At 37.3% G+C, this 26,633-nt stretch overlaps 1 protein-coding gene across 5 annotated transcripts in view; it reads left to right on the plus strand.

Annotated features, from left to right (window-relative positions):
- The window catches only part of LOC121315808 (SHC-transforming protein 3-like), a 54,885-nt gene that overhangs the window by 25,027 nt on the left and 3,225 nt on the right, over positions 1-26,633 (plus strand). For 3 of the 5 annotated variants that reach the window (XM_041250281.1, XM_041250288.1, XM_041250252.1), the window contains 9 exons: positions 6,496-6,566; positions 8,669-8,732; positions 9,166-9,285; positions 12,395-12,448; positions 19,255-19,306; positions 19,784-19,910; positions 20,333-20,489; positions 21,995-22,091; positions 23,743-23,934. In XM_041250281.1, coding sequence (XP_041106215.1) covers positions 6,496-6,566; positions 8,669-8,732; positions 9,166-9,285; positions 12,395-12,448; positions 19,255-19,306; positions 19,784-19,910; positions 20,333-20,489; positions 21,995-22,091; positions 23,743-23,934 — 934 coding nt within the window. The remainder of the gene's footprint in view (positions 1-6,495; positions 6,567-8,668; positions 8,733-9,165; positions 9,286-12,394; positions 12,449-19,254; positions 19,307-19,783; positions 19,911-20,332; positions 20,490-21,994; positions 22,092-23,742; positions 23,935-26,633) is intronic. The other 2 variants (XM_041250261.1, XM_041250271.1) reach the window with 2 other exon arrangements.

Genomic DNA, 26,633 nt, shown 5'->3' on the forward strand with positions numbered 1-26,633 from the left:
ATCTATATACCTACCTATTTCTAAGAAGATGCAGAGAAAGATACCAGATGTGGCATGCCTATATTGTCACTGAAGTTGACATTTTTCAAGACTATACACAGTACAGTTTAATGTCTATTACGCCTATGAAAACACAATGTTATTAAGTATATAAACAAAGAATAACTTATTGTGAGCTTAAATTAAAAAAATCTGAAGAACTGCATCTGAAGAATTTTAAAAAGTCTGTTGCTGTGTTACTATATTAAGCACCATGTATCCATTCACTTTCTTGCTTCAATAATATACAGTCCTTGTTTGCAGTGTTTTATCATGTTGTGTATTTAAAAATGGCCCTTATTTTTAAAAGGGAAATTTATTTTGTGAATGAATTAGACATTCCATATGAACATAATGAAGAAATAGTACCTTGACTTAAACGGTGAATCGCAACATTTTTCAGCTCCAGGACAATGTGAAGTAAATGATCAATGGCAGCGGACATCCTAATTCACATGCTTTTGTTTATCTGAATAGTACAAATGTAAATGAGTCTGCAGTGTTGCTTAATAGCCAACAGTTTGTAAAATGCTTACATTTGCGCATTTATATTCTTTCAATTACATTTCTAACACACAAAAGCAAACTTCGCTAATTTTTAAATGTAAATTACAAATGCTCAGATAAAGCTCTGTTCTCGTCCTGTCAGAGATCGTTTTCTTTAACAACCTACATTTTCAACGGCAACCCTTACATAAAGAAAGGCAGTGCCTCGAGTGTTGTTCCCACACCATTAAACACAGTTACTGTAGTGCCAGAGCTACAGTGCATTTGAAGCATCCAGTCAATACATTGAATATGTACATATTGCAGAAAAGCATTTCTGAGATACCTTGCGGCTGTATGTTGAGTTCAATGCGTGATTTGCTTCCAGCATTTTTAATTAGTGACATGTGCCTTGCCATATATTCCATGCACCATTAGTTAAATGAGACAAATGGTAATTGACAGTCACTACAGCCAGTTGTCATGAGCATTGTACAATTACAATTATATATATGTGAAGCTGAGCTTGTACAATCAACACTAGATTTTTTTATTTGCACATAGTACTTTAGTACATTTTCTGATGTTGTATCTTGTTAACTGCACAGTTTTTTTTTTTTTTTTATTTTAAAATTTTAAAATTATTTTATTGCAGTACCAGTATGCATTTATTTGGTTTTAATATAACTATTTTATGTCAGTGATGAAAAAATCATTCCAGACCATGTACTTTTTTGTTTTTATTCCTTACTTCAGACAAATAGTTCTTTTCTATTTAATGTACTGTAGTCACACTGCGGCTGTTGTGAAACACTGTAATAGCTGCATGCCATCTTGGGTACAGCACCATTACAAACTGATGGGCAATTTATGATTTTATCTTTTTCTGCTAGTTTTATTTTACTGTAAAGAATTGATGTCTGTGAACTATGTTTTAGCTGTGTCATACAGGATAAATTCATCTGTATGATGTTTTTCAAATCAAAAGCATAATACTTCCTTATTTTATTTTAACATATGTACTGTATCCTGTATTTTAAGCTTTTTAGAGCTACGTTAGATTGTATATGCATCTTAAAATAGGTATTTATTTGTGCTCATTTTGTTACAGTACATATTAGTTTTGATGATCTAATATAAAATCGGGTTGTTGTTATAATAACTTTTCACAGGGGCTAAGAACACTACTGGAAATATGTTGTTCTGTTATTTATTTTAATAACCACCATTTTCATTAGCACAACTGAGTAATTCTGCAAACAAAGCTAAGAGTGTAACAGTGTAAGCAATTTATTTGAAAAATTATTTGTGTATCCTATACTGTAGTTCATTTACCTTGTCAATAACCTTAATGTAGGATTTTAAAACCTGTTCAATCAGCATTGTTCTGTGTTTCTGAGCACTGACACTAAATTTCAGTGAAACTGGGAAAGGCAAATGATTAAAAAATAGATAAATAACGTTACATATAAAGAGAAATAAAGCTATAAAACCATATTTAAGGATAGAAAACATCTATATTTTCTTAATACTAAGTTTCTTTTCTGCTTAATTTCCTATTAACTGTATTCTATGTGATTGTTGACAGATACATAGGAATATCTGCCATTGCTGTCTGTTGGATCGAATAATATTTGACAAAAAGTATTTGTTTTTCTCTGTCACAATCTGCTTTGGTGTTCCTCAGGGTTTTATACAAGACCCTTTTGTCGTTTACATGTTGCCCTTGGGTTAAATTATTTGCCTTCATGAAGAGGGTTTCCAGGTCAATGCTGGAGGCTCCCAATGCTATAGGCTTGTTCTGATAAGAGGTTATGCTTTTTGGATCTTGGCACTGCTTAACAAATATCCTTCCTTTTAACAGGGCTGTTGGAAGACATGGGATCAGCTAAGTAGCTGGTCTGAAATTTGGGTTATTATTATTATTATTATTATTATTATTATTATTATTATTATTATTATTATTATTATTATTATTATTATTGAGCTTTGAACTAAAGGCCCAGTTCAAAGTATTACCAAGGTTTTTTTTTTATCCACCATTGTGATTTTGCTTGACTTCAAATTGTCTTATTATGTGTGAACAATGCCATTGTCATTATTGCATTACCTTATTTGCTGGTTCTACTACAAATGTGTTAGTCAGCCCACTTTCAATACATTGAAAATCAAGCTGCTTGAGTTTTAACTAAAATAAAACATGTAGTCACATTTGCTCAGTTCTACCTGTATGACGCTGGCTGCCAGGGCGTTTCAGGAAAGTTATGTTTTTCACTGACATGATTGTGTTTTGCGTTTTTAAATTTTTTTGGCTTGCATGCCAAACCACTCCTTTATAATAATATTATGAAGCAGGTGGAGTCAGCAGAGTTGAAAGTTCACTGAATTGTGTGATTTTTCTGGGTTTTTTTTTGTTTTTATTCTGTGTGCACAAAATATTGAGCTGCTTGCGATGCACTAAAATAAAGTAAATAGCATCACACATTTTTAACTCTGTGCATTTTTATTTTTATGAACAAGGGATTTTTAAAGTATGAGAATAAAAGCTGAGTAGGCTAGCAGGTATTATAATGCTTAATGAGAGGAAAGCATGAAAAGCTGTTTGAGCCGCTGACCTTAGACCCTGAAGTCTTTGAGCCCTTAAAGTTTATTATAAAGATGTACCACAGTAAAAGTGTAATAAAGTATAGTTAAGCATTGTAAATCCCAGAGAGGTATGGTACCTACAAAATTACTGTGCAAATTTACTATAGTAGGGACTAAAAAATTGTCTGATAGCGATGAAAATGTCATCCAAACTTTTTGGAATTGTTTTGAAAGTGTTTTGGAATTCTTGGGCACACTACACCAAAATTAAATTTTCATATATTGAGCGTAAAGGGGTTATAGTTAATAAAATAGTTCAGAAATATTACCTGTCAGGCTGCACTTCCATCCGTAATGTAGATTTCGTATATATGGGTGTTTTTTATTTATTTATTTTTAGTTCAAGAAATACTCTACACTACACTTGCACTACTAGGTCATTTAACCTCAGCAGTGGGCTGGTTGGTTAACGGCAGGAAAGAAGGCATTGAAGGGCTGAAAAAAGTTTAACTGTACAGATTAACATTATCTGGGCAGTGCAAGATAACCTAAAAGTAAGGCATGTGTGACAGAAATATGAGTTCTGGTGATAAATCTTCCTCCCGACCTGTGAAGGCGCTAAAGAACAAGAGGAGAAGTATCTGGAAGGGCTGGCCTGACAGTTCGTTTCCGGGTCAGGGAAGTGGGTCAGCCTGGAAAGAAGCGAGACTCTGTTGTAAGACCGTATTAATCTGAAAGGTAAACGAGAGGCAGCTGCAAGTAATAAGGCAGCTGCAACCGTTTACCTAGCTATCATGTGGGATTACATATAGGGGCCAGGGTAACGCTGATCTTTTCCTTCGTTTGGGTAAAACGCTGGAGAGAGAGAAGGATCGAGAGAGGAGCTCTCGTTAAAAGAAAAGAAAGAGTGTTGTGTGTTGTTTGTGTCTGTGTAAATAACTGTCTGTGTTTTCACCACTAGACAGCTAAACGCACAAATCCGGAGCTGTCGCAAAGGTCAGCACGAACCGTATCACCACTGCACCAACTGTCACGAATTACCCGTGTCTTCACCACCGCACACACACGTCTGCACTCACCCAGGACTGGTGACCGTGTGTTTGTTTTTGTTCAGGACTGTGCCCTATTATTGCTATCGCTGTGCTTTAGACATTGTTGTGTATAGCCGGGGATTTATTATTTGACGGTCACCAGACCTGGATTACAAATAAAAGCACTTTTTCACTGGATATCGTTGTCTGCCTGTCACTCCTGCATCGCATCACCGCTACACCTGTTCCCCTCCACCAGCCACTTTGCCACAGCATGCAATTAGACATTTCTTCAACCTATTATTGTATGAGAATATTTTTTGCTTAGTAAATTGATCAGATTAAGGCTTAGTAACCTATGTTGAAATGTATGTATGGTCTTTACCAATGTGTAACTTACTTTTGAATAAAGACCTGCTAATTTTATGAAAGAACTGACAAATAATTTCATGTAATATGAAGCAAGGCTACCCTGAAGAAAATGAAATTATCAGTGGTTATTTTACATGCAGGTAAAACTGTATTCCCCGGTACATTGAAAGTACTGTATGCATAAAATAACTTCGTTTTGCAAAGCTACCAGGATATAGTGCAATACTCACAATATAGTATTAGGGCAAAAATTCTGAAGCAATCTTTCAAAAAAATCCATTAAGGCTAAACAGCTTTTGGGTCTGATTTCGGGAAATATTTAAAGATTTACAATAGCTGAACTATACTAATGTTTGCCATCAGTTTTCACAATTTGTATAAAACATTGATGTTCACTCTAATATACATTGCATCAAACTTTAATAATGGTTCTCCATGTGCAAAAGCTGCATGCACAGCGAACATACTGTAATTATGTAAAGTAATTACTTCACTACATGTAGTACAGCTTCACAATGGTGGGAGAAATACCAAACCACTGCTCCAAAAACAACCCCCCAAATAAGTATTTAACGTCTATTAAAAATGAAGTTACATACTGTTCCGAGTATGTATAAACAGTAACATTCCTCAACCCCCCTCACAGTATATACAGTGCCAGTAAAATGGTAGGGAAAATAACCGCACACATGTTAATGAAAGAACTTTTTAATTTTTTTTCTGGTTACTGAAAAATACTGCACTCATCTGTGAAGGATAAAGGTAGTTCTATGTGTTATGCCTTTTATCCATTTAACTTTCACAACATAAACAATAACACAGCACAAAGCAACCTGTTTTTTAAAAAGGTGGATATATTTGAACTTTATGATATATTTGATTCACCTGAATTACTGTTTTTATTTATACATTTATTATTATTATTATTATTATTATTATTATTATTATTATTATTATTATTATTATTATTATTATTATTAGTAGTAGTATTATGTTGTTGTCACTGCAGTGTTGATTTTTGGTTTTTAAATGTACTCACGTCTGTATCAGTCTGCTTTGTGTTTTATATTTTAACTTTGTCATGCGCTTTACATAAAGATACAAAAATGTGATCTTTTTTTGTTATCTGAAATGTAGGTAAAATTATGAATGGCCCTTTTGGCACCTACATCTTCCTCTTGTCATGTCAGCATGTTGTATTATCACTGTTGCCATTTGCAGTCACTGCTTAGTCACATTCACTGAGGCGGCTCTTTGTTCTCTCTGGTTAGGTAAACAATTAAATCCCCTCCCTCTAGACAACACACTATAATATCTACAGTAGGTAAAATTGGAAATAAATAAAGTTTAACATGATTCGGGTTTTTTTAAAGAAGGTTACAGCAATGAAGTTCATCAAACATGGGTGTTTTTTTTCTTTTTTAATTTAATCAAAACAGGCGTCCCAAAAAGCAGTCTTTTAAATAAGGCAACAGTTGAAGGTTAGTGAATGGACCTGTGCGGAAGTTGAGGACTTGGATAAACAACGGGTTAGCCAGCAAAGCTTTAAGAGCCCATACAATTTCAGAACGGTGGTATTTTAGTTTTGGAAAACCAAACTAGGCATGACTCCATTTCCACATTTGACTTAGTCCTTCTTGTCAGTACAATAAAATATACATGGAGGCACATATGCCCTCTGTTTATGGTATCGGATTGTATTTCATAAAAACCCTTTTCCCAACTAATAGGGGATTACATTGTTTTTACTTTTTGCATGTTACATTTGTGGTTAACCTGAGTGTAGAATTCTTAAATGCTTAAAGCACTGTAGCTGAAATTCATTCCTTTGTATATATAATGTAAACAAAATGGCATACCAACAGTATTCAGACATTTGCCTTGTTTATTCTAACTGAATTGTCAATTGTAAGTATATTTTAGGTAGTTACAATACAAATATATTGTAAAATGCAGCAGTAACTTATTGCTTTTCTTGCAGTATTTGGGATGTATAGAAGTTTTACGCTCAATGAGATCGCTAGACTTTAACACAAGAACACAAATTACAAGGTAAGACCCAATTTAAATGATACATTTTGATCAATCATCTCAGAGTATGTATTATAATGCAGTGTTACACTATTTTTGTAATTCATAAAATGTTCATAAGAAACGCATCTGTTTTGCATTTAAATATCACTGAAAGAGTAATTTCTACTTGGTGGTTCTATGTAAGGAAATAATAAATCTGTTGTGCACTTTTACAGTTTCATTTTAACTACTGTGTAGTTAAGTTTGCAATTGCATTAGCAATGGAGTTGTCTTGTAAATAAAAAAAATAAATATGGGTGAACTTTGTTGTATTTCAAGTTTAGCGTTGTCGTTGAAATGCTCATGCTCACACTTATTCATATACACACTGAATCATTGTCTTGCTGCATGACCCACTTTCGGTTCAGCTTCAGCTCACGGATGGATGGCCTGACATTCTCCTCTAGAATATTCTGATGCAATGCAGAATTCATGGTTGTGTCAATGATGGCAAGCCCTCCAAGTCCTGAGGCAGCAAAGGTTCAGGGTTCTCAAATACTATAATGAGATGTACTAAAGCTGCCGGCAATTGCAACACTTACAATTGCATCCATTTGTTAAGAACTTTTGAAAGCATGTTTTAAACAGTCATAATTGTTGCTGGCATTTTCCAGTACACTTTCTTGTGCATTGCCAGTTGAGCTAAATGCATTTTTGAGGCAAACACCCAAGTACCTAATTTTCACTAAAGGCAGGGTGTACTTATAGGCCTTGAAAACAAATTTCTGTGACATTTTTGGTTTCTCCAACGTGCTGGGAATAATAGACTGCACACAGGTGCCACTAACCCCTCCAGCTCATTCTGGGTATCTGTATAGGGCCATGATCTATTTTGTGTTAATTGTCTAAGCTACTAAATAGCCCAAGATGATGATGATGATGATGATGATGATAATAATAATCGTGCTAAAATCCATTAGTTTCGATCTTTTATTTGCAACAGCATGATTTATTTAGTGTTACCGGTAGCCTACAAGCTAAAGTAAAAAGGAAGTGTGCTAGGTATTCATTTAATTTTACTTCTATACTGTATAGGCCTACTGTACAGATTTATATTTTTACATAATGTAATGTGTACCCTACCCAAAACACCTTTGTGTTATTTTAGCACAATGACTTGCATTTAAAATGCATTGAGCACTATAAATGTATATGTGTCGGACAAACATGTCTGGTTTAACGAGGGGCTACTATATGATTATGAAAAGCTTTTTGGCTGTGAAAGTTGGTGCCCCACCAGGTAAAATGAAGATGGAACAGAATGCGTTGTACAGATGACGTTTACATTTAACTAAAGTAATGCGATTTTGATTCTTGCACGCTTGTATGTGTAGACGTTATCCTTCAGGCACCCTCTGCTGCAGCAAACCACAACTCAACTTCCACAATGTCACAATGCTAGTGATCGCGCTCCAAAGAAGATGCAACAAATATTTAATATTTAAATGAATATAATGCGGCTCTTTTCATTAACATATTTTCTCTTATTACATACGAAAAAATTTATATTTTCGAACAGTCGCAATGAAAATGCAAATTGTGGTATGTTTGCATTGTGACTGGCCCATCTTAATATGCCTACCCCTTAATGTCATGAGCTGTGAAGACAGGTGCAGGAGGACAGTGCTGTGGGCCAAAATTTTACTGTTAGAGGGAGACTCTGAGACAAGGATGCTGCAGTTTAACTACTTGAGCGCACATTTATTAATGAACAGAGCAAAAAACAAAGAAACAAACAAACGGAACAAAAGCCAAAATAAAGAGTTAAACAAAAAACCAACAAGGATACAATATAAACACTTACGGAAGTCAGGCTGGGTACCTCCTTCACTGACTTCTCTCCTTGAAACACCACATGCAGCAAGGGTTTTCTCTCACTATATACATGTGGCCATTTCCAATTAGCACAGTTACCTAATTGGAGAATGGCCACATTCTGCCTGTGATTATTGGCAGGGGTGGATATACACCTTAATGTTTAATTCGCTGTGCCAGCATTTTTACTGTATTTCACTATACTGTCAAGAAAGTAATTGGTATAAAATAGTATATTATGAATTCTGATTTTACATGTTTTCCAGTGAAGCTATTAGTTGGGTCTGTGAATCTGTCCCAGGTGCCAAAGGAGCATTTCGTAAAAAAAAGGTATGTTGCTTTCTTTTAACACTAACCTAATCTAAAGTACAATTTACAGTAATTTTATTTGATGTACTGTATTTGCTGGTATCGTTTTTTGTGTCAATGGTAATATAGTGGAATAGAAGTTATTTGCCTTATTATAACAGGGCTTTTGTTAAAAAAGTTACATTTGTGGTATGCTACAGTACTGTATGTAGTTTCAGAATAAACATGCATGCGTTGTCCCTCAACTATTGTCGTGGAAGTTTTTAACGTTTAATACTAAACTAAACTTTAACCACTTGAACTGAACAATATTTAGTGTAAACAAATTAGAAGATTTAAAACAAAAAAAAAACAAGAGGATGCAGTAGTTTTAGTTATCTGTACAAAAAAAGACATTGCTATACTATATTAACTTTAAACATGATGCTTTTAAATATTACTTTTTACACTACAGCCACCAAGTAAAGCTCTGTCAAGCATTCTGGGAAAGAGCAACCTTCAGTTTGCAGGGATGAGCATCACTCTGAACATCTCCACCAGCAGCCTGAACTTGATGACGCCAGACTCTAAACAGGTGGGATTCACTTGCTCTATTATCTGTAAGGATTTATTTTGTCATTATTTTAACACCCAAATACAATATTTTGACATGCTTAACCACTTGAGAAATAAGCGAGTTATCTCAATAAATTTATGAAAACTAGTTTATGTGAACAAAAAACATGTCTGCCCTTTCTGTTCTCTTTCCAGTGAGCCACGAACAAAGTTGTAGTCATAAAAATCAAAATAGATCTCAGTCCTTGAATAGTGTGTGTGCAGCAGGGTGCTGCCTATTCGAATCTGTACAACATTATTACATTTTTCCTAATACACTGTATATTCAAAGGTTTCACATTTGCCTATATAAAAATACACACACTTAATTGGAAAGTTGTATTTGATTTTTATTATCATAATTTTTTTTTAAATTAACAGATATTTACGTATCACTCCTTGCAGATATTTCATTACTGCACTTCTGCCATATGAGTCATAGGAAAAGCTGGTTACTAAGAAGGAGGCTAAAGTGTTGACCTTCTGGAGGTTTGTATTCTTGTAAACCTTGCAGAACAAGCGCCTGCTTTTCCAATGACTCGCTTGTGAATTAGTCATTTAGCAGACACTTTTATCCAAAATGACTTAGAGACTATGGTGTGAACAATGCATCGCAACTGCTGCTGCTGCAGAGTCACTTACAATAGGACCTCAGTTTTACGTTTCATCTGAAGTATGGTTTTTACCAAATGCAGAGTAGGATTACAAAGATATCATGGGGTTTCCATGCAAGTTTTTTTTTTTTTTTTTTTTTTTTTTTTTAAACTCAAGACATTTAGACGAGAAAAATGTCTCGTGTAAAATGCTTTTTTGGGTTTCCATTCGCTCAGTTTATTTTACTTGAGTAAACAAGGCTTTTCACCCGACGTCATGTAAATTAATAGGAAAGGTTCTGGTTGATATGTAAATTAGCTATGCGTAAATTACTTTTGCTGATTTTGCAGATTACTAGTGAAATTTTGTGAAAATGCAGTTTCCGTGCGCAAAGAACTGGTACACAAGTGAATCTAAGCTGCTGTAATAAAGCAAAATACCTTGTGCCTGGCTGGTTAACAATGTGTTTTACTGCTCTTGCCCAGATTGTTTTTCATATGTCATTAGTAGTGAATACTGTTTCAACTAATATATCTTACGACTCATTAATTAAAAATAAACTTGGAGGTATAAAATGAAACTGACCAACATGTATTGTATATCACCATGGCTGAAAACCGGCAGAGACGTTATATATACAGGGGATATAGGGGATCAGATGATCCTGCGTATACTACCCTGACTTAGAAACCCTACCTGTCCAGGTGGCTGACAGCTGCTGAGGAAGCATTCAACACCACTTTTGGGCAAATATGGGTAGTGGTCACTTGAAAGGGAGGTGGCGGACTGATGAAACGGACTGAACTGCAGCATTAGTTCCTTCCCAAAATTGGCACTGGCTGCTGTGAGACAGACAGGGAAGGTTACCAGTGTTGCCAAGTCTCACAAGAAAAAAAAAAAGTGACGCTGCCTTTCAAAACAAGCCCAAAACAAGCAAACCATGTTAGATTATGGGTGTTTATGCAAGAAGAAGCCCAATTCTGCTTATTATAAGCAGACTTGGCAACTGTGAAGGTTACCTCAGCTGCCAGTTTCAATTGGACAGGAGAGATCTGACGAGTCTCATGCTGTCAGAGATTCTCTCCTTTCTTTTAAGTTGTGTTGGATTAACTGTTGTGTCAAATATTAATGATGCAAACAAATAAAACACAGTCAATACGTTCATTTGCAATTTTATTTGGTCAATTCTGAGAGAGCATCCACAACTTGTTGGATATTGTTGCATTGTTTTTGGCGATTGAGCTGTCTCATGACATCCAGTTCACCAACTATATTTATTAATGTGGAGGGCAGACACACATTGTCTTTAGACAAAGCTGGGATAAAAAAAAAAAAAAAGGACGGGAATTAATTCAGTTACACATTTAAGCAGCAAGGGTATTCTCAAACATGGGCATCACGCAGTTCATGATAAGTGGTTTTATACAGACTGTAAACCCACAGATATACATAACAGTCCAGGCACTGCAAAATACAATAATAATAAAAAAGCCGCCCGCATTATCATTAAGGTGAACTACACCACTGCTAATCGTAAAATCGCCCGTCAGCCACTACTTTCTGCCGTCTTGGAATCCACGTTAACAACTGACCTGCTCCCTTGCAATATTTATAGTTAAGAATAAACACGCTCATTAACATTTACATGTGAAATGCAGGTTTCCATGCAAAACTGGGCGTGGATTTCCTGTGTGTTTTGTTGTTTACACGAATAAATTAGATTTACCCTATCCCTCTCTTTGGCCGCTTTTTTAGGCCACAAACCTGATTTACCCGAGTAATTCTCCCAAACGTGCACGCGCATCGCCATTTCACACGGAAATTGACCCGCATGGAAACCCTATGAATGTCTCCTTTTTCCTCTTTCATATTACCTTCTGAAGTAGAGCATGCAGCTATGACATATCTGTGCATTGATAGCTTTGAAACAAATGTCAAAAATCAAACACACTTTTTACATGTTCAACGCCTGTTGAGATCTTTTGTGTCATTTTGCATCCCTGATTCATGTAAATGTCTACACTACTCAGTTAGTGTACATGGAGAACCCTTGATATATTTTGTGCTCGAATAACCACCAAAGATTAGTTATTCAAATAAAAAGCTCTAAATAAAACCTAGACAGACTTTGAATAACATACAAACACGCTCTCACAGCCTTGCACTCTGTGGTATTTAGAACTCACTGCATGGAATTGTTCTATTATACTTTAGTTTTGTTTAGAGACAGTAGGTGTAGGTTTAGGGCTCTGTGGATCTCCACTAAAGGGTTGTAAAAATACAGCAGTTTAAGACAGAGCTGTGCAGCAGTTTACGACAGAGCTGTGCAGCAGTTTAAGACAGAACTGTGCAGCAGTTTAAGACAGACCTGTACAACAGTTTAATATATAGTTTAATGTTGGATGATTGACATGCCTGGGTGTGTTTTACTGGCTCTTTACTGCAAAGTAATACTTGTGATTGATGCTTCATGTTTATGGTTTTGATCCAAACAGATTATAGCAAATCACCATATGCAGTCCATTTCCTTCGCATCTGGTGGTGATCCGGTAAGACATTACCTTAAACTGTATGTTTGTCTCCTTGAGTATGAGTGGAGGCAACCCAGGACTATAGATATATATATCTTATCCAGTTAAAAACAGCTCCTCTCTCTTGTTCAGTGAGCTACAACTGAGTGTGATAAAACTACTTTGCTCTTGAGCTGATGACATATGGCCACAAATTCTGAAATGGGATGTGGCCTGGTGTCCTGATGTCCTGGTAGCCTTGTTCATTTCATAAAAACTGCATCTGACAATTGTGTGTGTCTCTCTCTCTCTCTCTCTCTCTCTCTCTCTCTCTCTCTCTCTCTCTCTCTCTATATCTATATATATATATATATATATATATATATATATATATATATATATATATATATATATATATATACCACACACACACACACACACACACACACACAGTGCCTTGCAAAAGTATTCAGACCCCTGACCAATTCTCTCATATTACTGAATTACAAATGGTACATTGAAATTTCATTGAAATTTCATTCTATTTGACATTTTATTTTTAAACACTGAAACTCAAAATCAATTATTGTAAGGTGACATTGGTTTTATGTTGGGAAATATTTTTAAGAAAAATAAAAAACTGAAATATCTTGCTTGCATAAGTATTCAACCCCCACAATTAATATTTCGTAGAGCCACCTTTCACTGCAATAACAGCTTTAAGTCTTTTGGGGTAAGTATGTACCAGCTTTGCACACAGTGTCAGAGTGATTTTGGCCCATTCTTCTTGGCAGATTTGCTCCACGTTGTTCAGATTGGTTGGACAACGCTTGTGGTCCGCAATTTTCAATAGTACCACAGATGATCAATGGAATTGAGATCAGGACTTTGACTGGGCCACTGTAGGACATTCACCTTTTTGTTCTTGAGCCACTCCAAGGTTGCTTTGGCCTTGTGCTTGGGATCATTGTCCTGCTGAAAGGTGAATTTCCTCCCAAGCTTCAGTTTTTTAGCGGACTGAAGCAGATTCTCTTGCAGTATTTTCCTGTATTTTGCTCCATCCATTCTTCCTTCAATTGTAACATGATGCCCAGTCCCGCTGATGAGAAGCATCCCCACAACATGATGCTGCCACCACCATACTTCACTGTAGGAATGGTGTGTCTTGAGGCATGGGCAGTGTCAGGTTTGCGCCACACATAGCGCTTTGAGTTTTGGCCAAAAAGCTCTATCTTGGTCTCATCTGACCACAAAACCTATTCCCACATCACAGCTGGGTCACACTCATGCTTTTTGGCAAACTCCAAATGTGCTTTCAGATGGTACTTTTTGAGTAATGGCTTCTTTCTTGCCACCCTCCCATACAGGCCAGTGTTATGCAGAGCTCTTGATATGGTTGACTGGTGCACCACTACTCCACTCTCAGCCACTGAACCCTGTAGCTCCTTCAAAGTGATTGTTGGCCTCTTGGTGGCTTCTCTCATAAGTCTTCTTCTTGTTTGAGCGCTGAGTTTTGAGGGACGGCCTTTTCTTGGCAGTGCCTGGGTGGTATGATGCAGCTTCCACTTCCTGATTATTGATCCAACTGTGCTCACTGGGATATCCAAACACTTGGATATTATTTTGTACCCTTTCCCTAATCTGTGCATTTCTATTACTTTATCTCTAACTTCTGTAGAATGCTCTTTGGTCTTAATTTTCCTTCAGATTCACAGCCTCACCAATGATCCTTCAGCAGTGTGGTTTTTATCCAGAAAATGTGACAGCAACTTTAATGGTTCACAGGTGGAGGCCAGTGGTAAGGTAATTGTGTCCTCGTTAGGGCAATTTCTTTCATCGGTGCAAACTGGGAGCTTCCACAGCACAGGGGTTGAATACTTATGCAAGCAAGGTATTTCAGTTTTTTATTTTTCTTAAAAATATTTCCTAACATAAAACCAATGTCACCTTACAATAATTGATTCTGAGTTTCAGTGTTTAAAAATAATATATCAAACAGAACGAAATTTCAGTGTACCATTTGTAATTCGGTAATATGAGAGAATTGGTCAGGGGTCTGAATACTTTTGCAAGGCACTGTATATACATACACACACACACATACATACACCTATGCTACTTTGTGTTGTAGATTGCATACCTTTCACATTTACTAATGGGTTCTTCTGTGACAAATCACAGGTTACAACCTACCATCTCTGATTTACACCAAACTTTGGTTCCCTTGCAAGTATGAAATGTAACCATTACCAAACGGGTATTTACCCGCTAAAGACCCAAATCCTGAATATGATTTGCCAAAGCTACTGCCTGAGCAAGTGACGCAGTCATGGCCTGCCCTCAAGGGCACAACAAGACTGCCCTCACAGATCTCATCGCCATTTTTCCTTTCAAGACTGACCTGATCGGAGAGCCTTGTTCAGATAAGTACATTGTTGCTTCTGTCTGTATATATTTCAGATTTATTATGTTTTTACACACATTGTATGTGATATTTAAACTAATCACTGTAATAGTTTTACTAATATGTGTATTGTGTGCACTACAGCCTGTTGCTTGTTACGTCCCGCTGCAGCCTTGTGCCCTGTTTGAAGCCAGCGGCTTGAGTCACTCCTTCCTAGGGATCCAGCAACATAAGTCGGCTGACTTGTGCTCTCCCCCGGCTGCATAGCTCCGGCTGGAGCATATTATAATTCTCGTTTTTGCTTTTTAACACCATACAAGACATTTTATATTATTTACGTAATTATTTAATTACTGATTTGTGTTGAGAAATATTTATTTATTTTTAAATTTTAGTATTCTCCAATTTAATTTTACCCTGTTTTTTTCTCCCAGTTTGAAATGTCCAATTGTACTTAGGCTTAGCTCTGCGAAGACGAACACATTCTGTCCTCCGGAGCATGTGCCCGTCAGCCAACTGCTTCTTTTCATTCTGCAGGCCCGCCATGCAGCCAACCCAGAGCTACAGCGTTGGAGGACAGCGCAGCTCTGACAGCTTACAGGCAAGCCCGCAGGAGCCCAGCCGGTCTACAGGGGTTGCTGGTGTGCGGTGAGCCAAGGATACACTGGCTGACCTAAGCCCCGCCACCCCCCCGGGCGGCACTCGGCCAATTGTGCACCGCCCCCTGGGAGCTCCTGTCCACGGTCGGCAGTGGAATAGCAATTTTAACCACAGTATTTTGATGCCGTTTTGGTGACAGATTTTAAGCCTGATGTCCTGGACCGTACCCACACTGACACGGTACTGTACCGTACTGACCCGTTTCTAAAATCATGGAACTAAAGTCACCAAATCGTTACTGACCTGATCCTACACAGTCCAAAAGCCACAGAACTGGCCTGGTGTTAACCAGGTTCCGAACCAGTACCGCACCAGTCTTGAACCAGTACTGACCCAGTGTTAAATACACCAAACCAGTACCGAACCGACCTGGTACCTTGCAGGTACCAATCCGGTTCCAGCCCACTAATGCGGACCTGCCCGATCGATATCTATAGGCAGATGGAGGCAGCACCTGTTCAACTGTATCTGTACACTGCATTTGCATGATAGACTCCCTCCAGCTGGAGGAAGGGTTCTACTCTAGGTACTTCCTAGTGCTGCAGTGGAACGGTGGTCTCAGACCGATCCTCGACCTCAGACAGGTCAACCTGTAACTGAGCTGAAGGAGGTTCAAAATGTTGACCATGCAACAGCTGTTTCATTAAATCAGGCCATGCGACTGGTTCACCATGTGGACCTCAAAGATGCCTATTTCCACATCCTCATAAAAACAGCGCACAGTAAGTACCTGCGGTAACGCCTTTCAGGGAACAATGTACAATGTTTGTGTCTTGCCATTTGGCCTCTCCCTAGCTCCCCATGCCTTCTCGAAGTGCATGGATGACTGGCTTATTTGTGCCCAGTCTCCAGCGGAGGCAGAGGCCCACACGGAACTTGTCACCGGCCACCTTCTGTGTTTTTGCCTTTTGGTGAATCATGCAAAGAGCCAGCTCACACCTTCTCAGGCAGCCTTCTATCTAGAATTGTGCTTGGTCTCCAGGTCCATGCTGTCCTCTCTGTCAGACAGCGGAATGGAGAGAGTAACTGCCTGTTTATAGCTTTCAGCTCAACAGAGCTGTCACGCTAGTGACATTCCAGAGACGTCTGGGCTTGATGGCAACAGGTTCCCAGACCCTTCCATTGGGTGCATGTGCCATCTGCAGTCCTGGTTCAACAGCAGGGTTTTTCAGCCCACGTTGAAACCACAACCACCTATTGATAGTGTATCGTCACTGTCTAAAGGCACTTCCTTGGTGGAAACAGCCTGCCCATCTACGCCTCGGGTTAGCGCTGGGCAGTGTCACCAGAAGGCCTAGGGCGTTGTGTGGAATGACAGGGGGGCACAAGGTGGTGTGGAACTGCAAGTTGTTTACCTGGCCTTGCAGAATTTTTTTCAGGAGTTTCAAGGGAGACCTGTGCTTGTCTGTACGACAACACAACAGTGGTGGCTTACATCAACCACCAGGGTGGCCTCAGGTCGCCTAGTCTCCATCGCGTGGCCTATAAGCTTTTGCTCTGGGCACACAAGAACCTCCTCTCACTGTGGGCAGTACATCTACCCCGGGTGCCAAACTGGGCAGTGGATCTCCTCTCAAGGAAAATTCCCAGCTCCTCAGAGTGGAGGCTTCACTCCAAGGTGGTGAGCCTCATTTGGGAGAGGTTTGGGGGAGCAGAGATAGATTTCTTTGCCTCTCAAGAATCAACCCACTATCCCCTCTGGTTCTTCATAATATCAGACGGGGACCCGCTGGGAGTAGATGCCTTGGCACACCAGTGGCCGAGGTGACCCTTATATGCCTTCCCACCGCTCGCCCTGCTCCCACTGTGTCTGGAGAAAATCAGGCAGGACCGGACCAAGGTGCTCCTAGTAACTCCTTATTGGCCCAGGAGACTCTGGTTTTCAACCCTGATGCAGCTCCTTAGTGGCCAGCCATGGAGACTGTCCAAGCACCGCAACCTTCTCAGTCAGGCACGGGGGACTTTCTGGCATCCTACCCATTAAACCTAAAGCTTTGGGTCTGGCCCCTGAACAGTTACATTTCAGCCACCTGGGTCTGTCCAATAGTGGTATTTGACACCCTAGAAAATGCCAGAGCAATGTCCATGCATTCCCAGTACAGGTACAAGTGGGATATCTTTCAGGCGTAGTGCCTGCCTCGTGGGTTTGACCCCAGTGATAAAAAGTACCATGAGTGTTTTGTTTTGTTTGTAATTATTAGATGGCTAACAGGTTCCGGAGCTGTCGCCAAGGGCCAGCACAAAACCCAGAACAGCACTTAACTTTTGTCACGAATAAACCCACCAAGAGCACTGCAGCACACACCCAGAACTGGTGACCATGTTTGTACATTGTGGGAAAGATACATGTGTTTGTTTCCAGTGCAATACACATTGTTGTGTATTGCCTGGAATTATTGTTTGGTCACCAGACCAGGATTATAATAAATAAACCCCCTTTTTCTAACTGGATTACAAATTTCTGTCTGCTTATTGTGCACTGCATCACTCCTGTACCTGTACACAATCAACCACTTTGCCACAGGAGCGTTAACGTATTATCATAACCCCCGTTCCATAGAAATGTAAATGGGCAGTTTTAGGTTTAGTTTTTTCAAAGCAAACCAAGAATATAAGAACATAAGAACATAAGAAAGTTTACAAACGAGAGGAGGCCATTCGGCCCATCTTGCTCGTTTGGTTGTTAGTAGCTTATTGATCCCAGAATCTCATCAAGCAGCTTCTTGAAGAATCCCAGGGTGTCAGCTTCAACAACATTACTGGGGAGTTGATTCCAGACCCTCACAATTCTCTGTGTAAAAAAGTGCCTCCTATTTTCTGTTCTGAATGCCCCTTTGTCTAATCTCCATTTGTGACCCCAGGTCCTTGTTTATTTTTTCTGAAATTTTGCACAGACGAAGCTGAGACCTTGACCTTTTCTTGGTAATTGGGATTTTTTGTTTTGGGGTTTTACCCCAAGGTCAAAAGCCAAAAACTTTAAGGTGTAACTTACATTTAGTTTCTTTTAAATATTTTTTTAATACGTATTTTTGGATTTGCTATGCGATTTCCAGTAAAATTACACCTCCCACAAGTCTGCAGCACAAACCATTTTTGAGTTAAAGGTTGGTTAATGTTAAAGGGGGTACCCATCAATCACATTTTGACATCTAACTTTTGACTCCTTGACCTGATCAGGATAAAATTTAAATTTGAGCTTCTTTGCCTGAAACAAAGCTAAAAACCAAGTTTGGTGTAAATTGGAAATGGTAGTGTTTAAAAATCCAACTTTTTGAGGGTGATTTGTTATTGACTGACCCTACTGTGTCTTTGTTTATGTATTTAATAGAATACATGTTTAAACATTTAAATGATCGAATAATTAATTGTCCATTAAAAAAAAAAAAAAAAAAAATTTAGAATTTATATTTGACTTTATTATTTCAGATTGTACATTATGGTACAGCATGAAGTACAATATATCAACATCGTATATATGATGATGACCTTAATTGAAAAAAATAAAATAAATAATAGTAAATTAATTTAACATATGATATCATTTAGGATTTGTATTTTTATTTAGCATTTACATGTTTAAACAATTGCATCCTTTCTCAATATAATAACCTTTTGCCTACATGTGTGTCTTTGATACTTTGTCTTTTTACTATACCTGGAGTTCCACCTGTCTGTCTACATCCAAACATCGTAACAAAATTAATCTTTGTTCCAATATAGCTGAGTACTGTTGCAAGGTGCAGACGTTATTGTCTCAGTATGTTTATATTTCTTAATGCAGGACATGACTGACTATGTTGCTTATGTAGCAAAAGATCCTGTAAATCGCAGAGGTAAGACATGAATTGAAGGGATTTTACTTTCTCTCTCTCTCGCTCTCTCATTTATTGGATATTTCAGTTACAGTGGGGTTTGGATTGCCTTAGACGTCAGTCAAGATCATCCCATAGGCCAAGGGAATTGTGTAAAGTCACTGCTGTAGAAAATTATAAAACATACAAAACAATGCATCAATCTGTCAAAGTCTGTATAGGCAAAGAGAACCTAGCCTACACACTGCTGGAATATTAGAAGTTGAAAGCCCAAGATATTTCAGTACACCCCATGCTGAAAAATCTTCCATCTGTTGAAGCTGCAGGACAGCAACCACGTTGCTCCTACGAGGGGATGGCAGGGGGTTCTTCTGGATATTATGCATGTAGTTTTAACTCTAAACTATTAACTATGACCAATAAAATGCCATATTTTGTTTCATTATATCAAAAATACTACTACATGCCTATGTTATAACATGTCTTTATTTATTGCAGCGTGCCATATTCTAGAATGCTGTGAGGGTTTGGCTCAGGATGTGATTTGTACCATAGGGCAAGCTTTTGAACTTCGATTCAAGCAATATCTGCAGTGTCCTTCCAAACTCCCCTCACTTCAGGACAGGTGGGTTTAGTTGATTTAAAACATTACAAAAAACAAAGTACTTTGGACAAGGTTGTAGCCCCACAAAAAAGTGCAGTATGATGTTGCTTCATTGTCATCAGTTCATTTATTTTAGGGTTTCATTTTTACGGTTTGATTTTTACTGATTGTGAACATTTTATATTTGTCAAGTAGTAAGGGCCAGTAACTCTTGTATTACTTTGTGCCGGACCCACATGGAGCAGACATAATGGTTGAATCTTCCATTTAGAGATTCATTATAAGTTGGATTTTATTTCACTGGGGGGAAGGGGGAGAAGACTAGTATATGATATAGTAAGATGCCACTAAAGAAAGTCCAAGGTCCAGCCAAATCATAATCTTTGCTGTTTCAATAATGTATGACAGAGGGGTAATTTTATTTTTTTATTTTTTTTATCCAGAATGTTGAATTTAGAAGAACCGGCATGGATGGAAGAGGAGGAGGAAACCGCAGAACATCCATATTACAACAGCATTCCAGGGAAAATGCCACCTCCTGGGGGATTTATCGATGTTAGAATGAAGAACCAAGCAGCTTGTCCAACAGATGGCGCGCAGGTCTGTTTTCTAACAAGCCACACTTAACAAAGTAAAGCTCTACCAGTGTAGGAATTTCGATACAGTTTAATTAAGTTATATCTGTAGATTACATTTTAACACTAATTGCAGACTCTGATTGAAAATTCAGTTAAAGTTAGGGCTTCTAATCGATAAAACACCACCTATTCAAAAAAATGAAATCGGTGCATGATCAATAAACACCAGGAAACACTGAAGATGGCTATGTAGTTTGTTGACTTTACCCCTTTCTCCGTGAAAAAATTAATACTGACTTGTATCTTGAATTGATTTGTTCTGAATACTTTAAACCCACCCCAACTACTGAGTGGCAGCACATTCCTACATTTCTATTGGAGGATTGTAACATGCGCACAAGATTTAAAATGAGATTACAATTACTAGAAGCAGAGGATTGTTCTTGCTCTGGAGATTTAAAGCTTTAGTACAGTTCCATCATAGGGAGTATTTACAAGCTCGTGGAAGTTAAAACTGAATTTAAACTGTCAAAATGTAAAAAAAAATAAATAAATACCTAAACACGCAGAAACCCCATAAAGATTTAGTTGTGGAAGACAGTAAAGGAGAGAAGGTACAATTGAAGTGTGCAGGTACTGTTGAGTTCATATTGTGACTAAAGAAAAAAACTAAAGTAACCAAAAACAATAATTTCATACAGTATATATAAAAAGCGAAAGCCCCGAATTATTTTTATTAAACTCGAATTTAGCTAAAAAAAAAAATAAGCACAGAAATAAAAATTAATAAAAACAGAAGCCCTAGTTACAATACAGTTCACTTCAGTGGCAGTAAATTATTATTATTATTATTATTATTTTATTATTTTTTTTTTTTTTTATTTTTATTATTTTTAATTTTTTTTTTAACAGTTGATAATTCAGTAATTTCACAGCAGTTTACTTCTCATTGGTCTATGAATGTGTTTTCAAAGTGGGCTTTTGTGGAATTTTACTCCATTTTGGTTGGACAAACTAACCTCTTACCTGGTGAAGGGTTGGCCCTCCATGGATCATCAGAGAAGTTGAGGGCCATGATCTCCAGCAAAATGATGCTTGAGAAAGTTTCCCATAAAACATTGGTAATGTGTTGTTTTCCAGCCAAGTGCTGCTTACAATCAGCCATTTATCAAAGTCTATTTGTTCTGCTATCTTGCTAGAGAGCAACTTTTGTTCTTGAATGTTAGGGAATCAACCATGCCATAACCAGCTTGTTTAAACAAAAGTGTGCGTTGTGTAACAACTTTTTGACCAACACTATAGCAAGTCATCTTTCTAGAGTTCACAGTTTATTCCAAATAATGAAACGTCTTCAGATTTGTGGCGTGGACAGGAGTAGTAGCAGTAGCAGTAGTAGTAGTAGGAGCTGTGGTCCGTTTGTAAACCACAAGACCTCTACAACAACAGGATAACTGATGCATCTATTACTGCTGTAGATTTGATTTGCATTACTGCATCTTGAAAGCAACTATTGTTTGTATGTTATAGCCCACCACGATGGCTGGAAGAGACCAAACCTACTATCAAGGACGACACTTGGTAGAGAACCTGAGTGATGATCGGAAGCCTGCACCTGTCAGGCAAGGTAATCAGGAATGCTGAAGCAGCTGTTAACTTTTATTACCATGTTAATGAGCACTAAAAAATAAATTAAAAAAATAAGTTTACAAAATTACTCAAGCGCACCATCACACTTGCTGTGATACACTTTCTACTCTAGATTTTCCACACACAGTGTTAGAGTTCACCATGCTTTATTTGCTCAGTTAGAACTCCACTTAATATATGCAGTTACATATTTCCTCTAAAAGGGACAACCTCATCAGTACAGAGAGAAGTACATGCAGGCGAGGGCAGATGTAACATAGTATGTTATATTCAAGACCTAGAAATACGTCTATATATGTTTTATAACAATACATGTCAGTGTTAATCAGCAATTTTTGTTTTCTTAGTTGGTCAACTCACTTAAAATGCTGGTACCTTGCAATGCTATTTCAGATCTGTGTGACTCCTTTATGTAGTTCTGATATCTACTGAAGCTGGTTGAGCAGCGTTTACATGGGGAATGACATCCCGAGGTTACATCAACATTCCTTTCTGGTTGGCTCATCAATGCAAATTCGTATTGCTCCATCTAATGGTTAAAATTTTGAGATTTGAGATCCACAAAGCAAATCTCTTCTCTTTCTAAAGTAAAGTTTTGTTTTTTGTTTTGTATTTCCAGTGAAACCAAATGTTATCTTTTTTTTTTATTTTTATTTTTTTAATCGTTTGGTTTTGCTAAATTGCATTGCCTTTTACATTTCATGCAGGTCTGTGCATGGATAACATTTAGATTTCATTTTGTTGTTAGGCCATTAATGGCAAATTTTACATACCGGTACAATACGTACCAGATTTAAAAGTATGTACTGTATTACAGTTAACGTGTCGGCTCTTTAGTTTTGGCAAGTGATGTTTTCAGAATCATATATTTCTGAATTAAAATGCTACTTCTGATAACAATATAGTACTGTACCAACAAAACCAATACAGTACATCTAAATGGAGGCCTACTTATTTTTAAACTCAGTCCTTTCAGATATGTATTTTTGATTTTGTCCATTTTTCAGGAAATACAAAAAAGATACAAGGGTTGGAACGGGCCTAAAAGAAATAATCAGATATGCTTTACATGCATTTAACCGTCAGTGAAGTAAAAATGTTACAGGGTTGGATATGCGAGTGCTGACTGTATTGGCTTTGTTATTATTATTATTATTATTATTATTATTATTATTATTATTATTAATATTAAACAGTCCCGTAGTGCGTGATTGTATGAGTTAACCTCAGGTAAGAGAAGAATTTGAGAAACAAAAAACACAGCAATAAAATGTAAAAGTGTCAAAAAATAATAAAAAAGAACAACATTGCAGAGGTTAAATTGTGATACTAGCTCTCTGAGAAAATGTATTTAAAAATAAACTAAACAAGGGCCTGTGAAACTGTACTAAATGTATGCAAACTTTATTTCTTAAGTTTACATTTCATCTACTCTACACCATGGAGGCTACAATAGAATTACCAACACAAGCAAGTAGTTTGACAGCTGGATTAACGGAACTCGATCAGTTAGGTAGTCAAAGATTATAGGGCTAACCAGGGTCTATGAAACCACCATTAAAGGTTAAAACATTTGGTATTACAGTATAGACAATTGTTTCTCTTTCCATGTAATGTGTTTTGTCTAGGTTCTAGTGATGTGATTTGTCAACCAGAAGGGAAAACGCAATTGCCAAAAATTGGGGAAGTCCCGACATACGTGAACACCCAGCACATAGACGTCCAGTCTCTGGTAGCATTGCAAGCCAACTCTGACACTGTGATCAATGAAACAGCAGGGACTGCCAGAGACAGTCCTAGAAAAGATATATTTGATATGAGTAAGTACTGTTATTTGTATAGAAACCTTCCAATTGTTCTTGCAAAAATAATTCTAGCAATGCCATATGATTGTCTTTGCAAAGTTATTTTTACATTTCATTATGTCTTATCCATTTTAAAAACAGATACATGTTAGGAATATATTATATAAGCTGAATCTCAGGTACACTTTAATTAGAGCATTAATTATACTTCTGAAATAAATAGAACTTTGTTTGAAAATAAATTAAATCGGTTCTTAGAGGATCAGTAAAAAAAAAAAGGTCCTTTCCAACTGCCTGAACTCGAAATAAATCAGTTTTCTATTTATGATAAACGTGAATGGGACATATATTACCCATTTAAAAGGAAACCCCTATATAAGTTCTTACTATCCCATGTGCGGCCTGTGTAAAAAAAAAGTCCTGCTTGGAATTCAGTATTTGAACTTGGTTTACCAATAAGGAGCTTAGTTGACAGGTAGTGAAGGTACCACTAACCAGCACGTGTATTATGTGTTTTTTTTAAGGCTAGGTTACAATTCAATACCTGTAATTTTCCAGAAATGTATAAACGACTGAGAAAGTAAACTTAATGATTCTAATGGCTATTGTTTAATGCAGTGGTCCTCAAAGTAATTTGGACACGGGCATAAATTGAGCTTACTTTGCTGTTTGCGGGCACGCTGACTATAGCATAGGTTCTTATCTTAAATATTGCCTTCCTGCTATATATTAAGAGTTTTAGTGGTAGTTATTCTTGGCTTACTCTGATAAGGCCAAGTCTCAGGCAGTAATTGTGGGTGCTGAGCTTATTCTTTAAATAATTTATATAAAATATGCAATGCAAATATTTTTAAATAGCATGTTTACACAGTTAACCATGAGTAAACTAAAATAAGAGGATAGATGGTGTCTCGTTTTGTTTCAATTTGGCAAATTTGTCAACACTACTTTGTTTTAAAAATCGTCATCTCCAGTACAGTTATTCAGAGAAAGTGGATTTGTAACTAAATCTACTACGGTCTTTCCATTGTCTGGTGAAATTAAAAAATATATAGAGAGAAAATTAAATTCAAAGTACTGAAATGTATTATTTTTCTCAATAACAGTCTGTGAAATTCAGTCCTTACTCGGCATATTAACACCCTGAATGATTGGACAGCTGTTAGATCTTTCACGTTCCCATTGGCTACACACTCACTCGCCTTCAATTTTCATGCAGAATACCATGAACGGCCTCTTCTTGCTTATGATTGGACAGCTGCGTAAAACTTGGCAGATATTTGACTCTCCTATTGGTTACACTTACTGTCAGTACCTGCAACAGAAACAGACACAGTTTATGTCCCACCCAGCTAACTTACAATTGGGCTACTGTAGAGAAAATTAAGATATTCAATTGGTTGATCGTATTGCAGGGGCCCTTAAGGAAAAAAAAAAAAATGTCAAGTACATACAAGCACAGCATAAGTAAGCAGCTCTGTCAACAGACTGCTGTGACACTTTTGTTGGAAAACGTGTTTAAAGTTTTATTTATTTTTCCACGCTACGACCCGCTAGAAAAGTATTCACAACCCATAATTTAAGAACAGCTGCCGCGGGCACGACGGCCTGGCTTCACAGGCACGAATTTGTTCACAGGCACCCACTTTGAGGACCACTGGTTTAATGTTAAACATATTTTAATTTTCCTTCTGTTTAAGTAACCATGACAGGCACACTATGACAAGGTTCCTATATTCACAACATTGATTACTCTATGTACACAGCCTATATTATGACAAAGTGGACTGTTTTTCTTTTTTTTAGAAAAGTGGGAGTTTGTTCCAAATGTGCTAATGTTCACTATCCTGTACTATCCTAACTTAAACATACCCATTTTTTAGTTTAGCATTTAAAGGCCCATTATTCCATGATACATTACAATAAATACAGTGCACATCTAGCATCTTAACTTTGTTCTGCATCTTTTTTTTTATTTTTTATTAGTCTTTCAATTAAGTTAGTTAGTTATTTTAATTTTGCAATTTTTTTTTGTACTCGTTGATCTAAGATCTGGTTGATACAGCAGCAAATCCAGCTGACAGAGTCGATAACCACAGTTCTGCAATGCTTGGAATGGCATAAAAATAGCTACTAAATGTCAGAAATTCAATGAAAACAGGAAAGAGGCGAGTTAGGATATGACTTGATGGAACTGTTACACATAAACAAGATAAACGAGCGCTTATCCTGGAGCGCACATTTTATAATTACAGGGAAATATACTACTGTGTTAACTATATAGCTTTAAAAAAGTACAGTATACCATAGTAATGAATTACACCTGATAGTGGTGTTATTTTAATTGTTTGATGCATCTACAATTGTTCTGCACGGTAAGGCATCTGTGCAGTTCATAATAGCACAACAAATGACATGACTCAAGGTTTTGAAATTCATTTCTTTAGCTGCAGCACCATCTTTACTGAGCCCTTATTACAGCACAGTTGAATCTTTCATTTTAAATAGATATTTCACAATGAAACCCTTTTTGAAAAGTTATGTTCTCCATTTTGTTCTGCTCCTACGAGTGCCCCCCCCCCCCCCATGCTTTCGTTGTTGGACAGAGACTCTATTAAACCCTGCTTAGCACGCGCTGTGAAACCCTGCTTTACTGAAACTGTGGGCAGGTTAATGGTAGAAGAGTTTAATAATAACACATTCAGTCTAGCACA

The sequence above is a fragment of the Polyodon spathula genome, chromosome 1 (genome assembly GCF_017654505.1).
Source record: "Polyodon spathula isolate WHYD16114869_AA chromosome 1, ASM1765450v1, whole genome shotgun sequence".
NCBI classification, from domain to species: Eukaryota; Metazoa; Chordata; class Actinopteri; order Acipenseriformes; family Polyodontidae; genus Polyodon; species Polyodon spathula.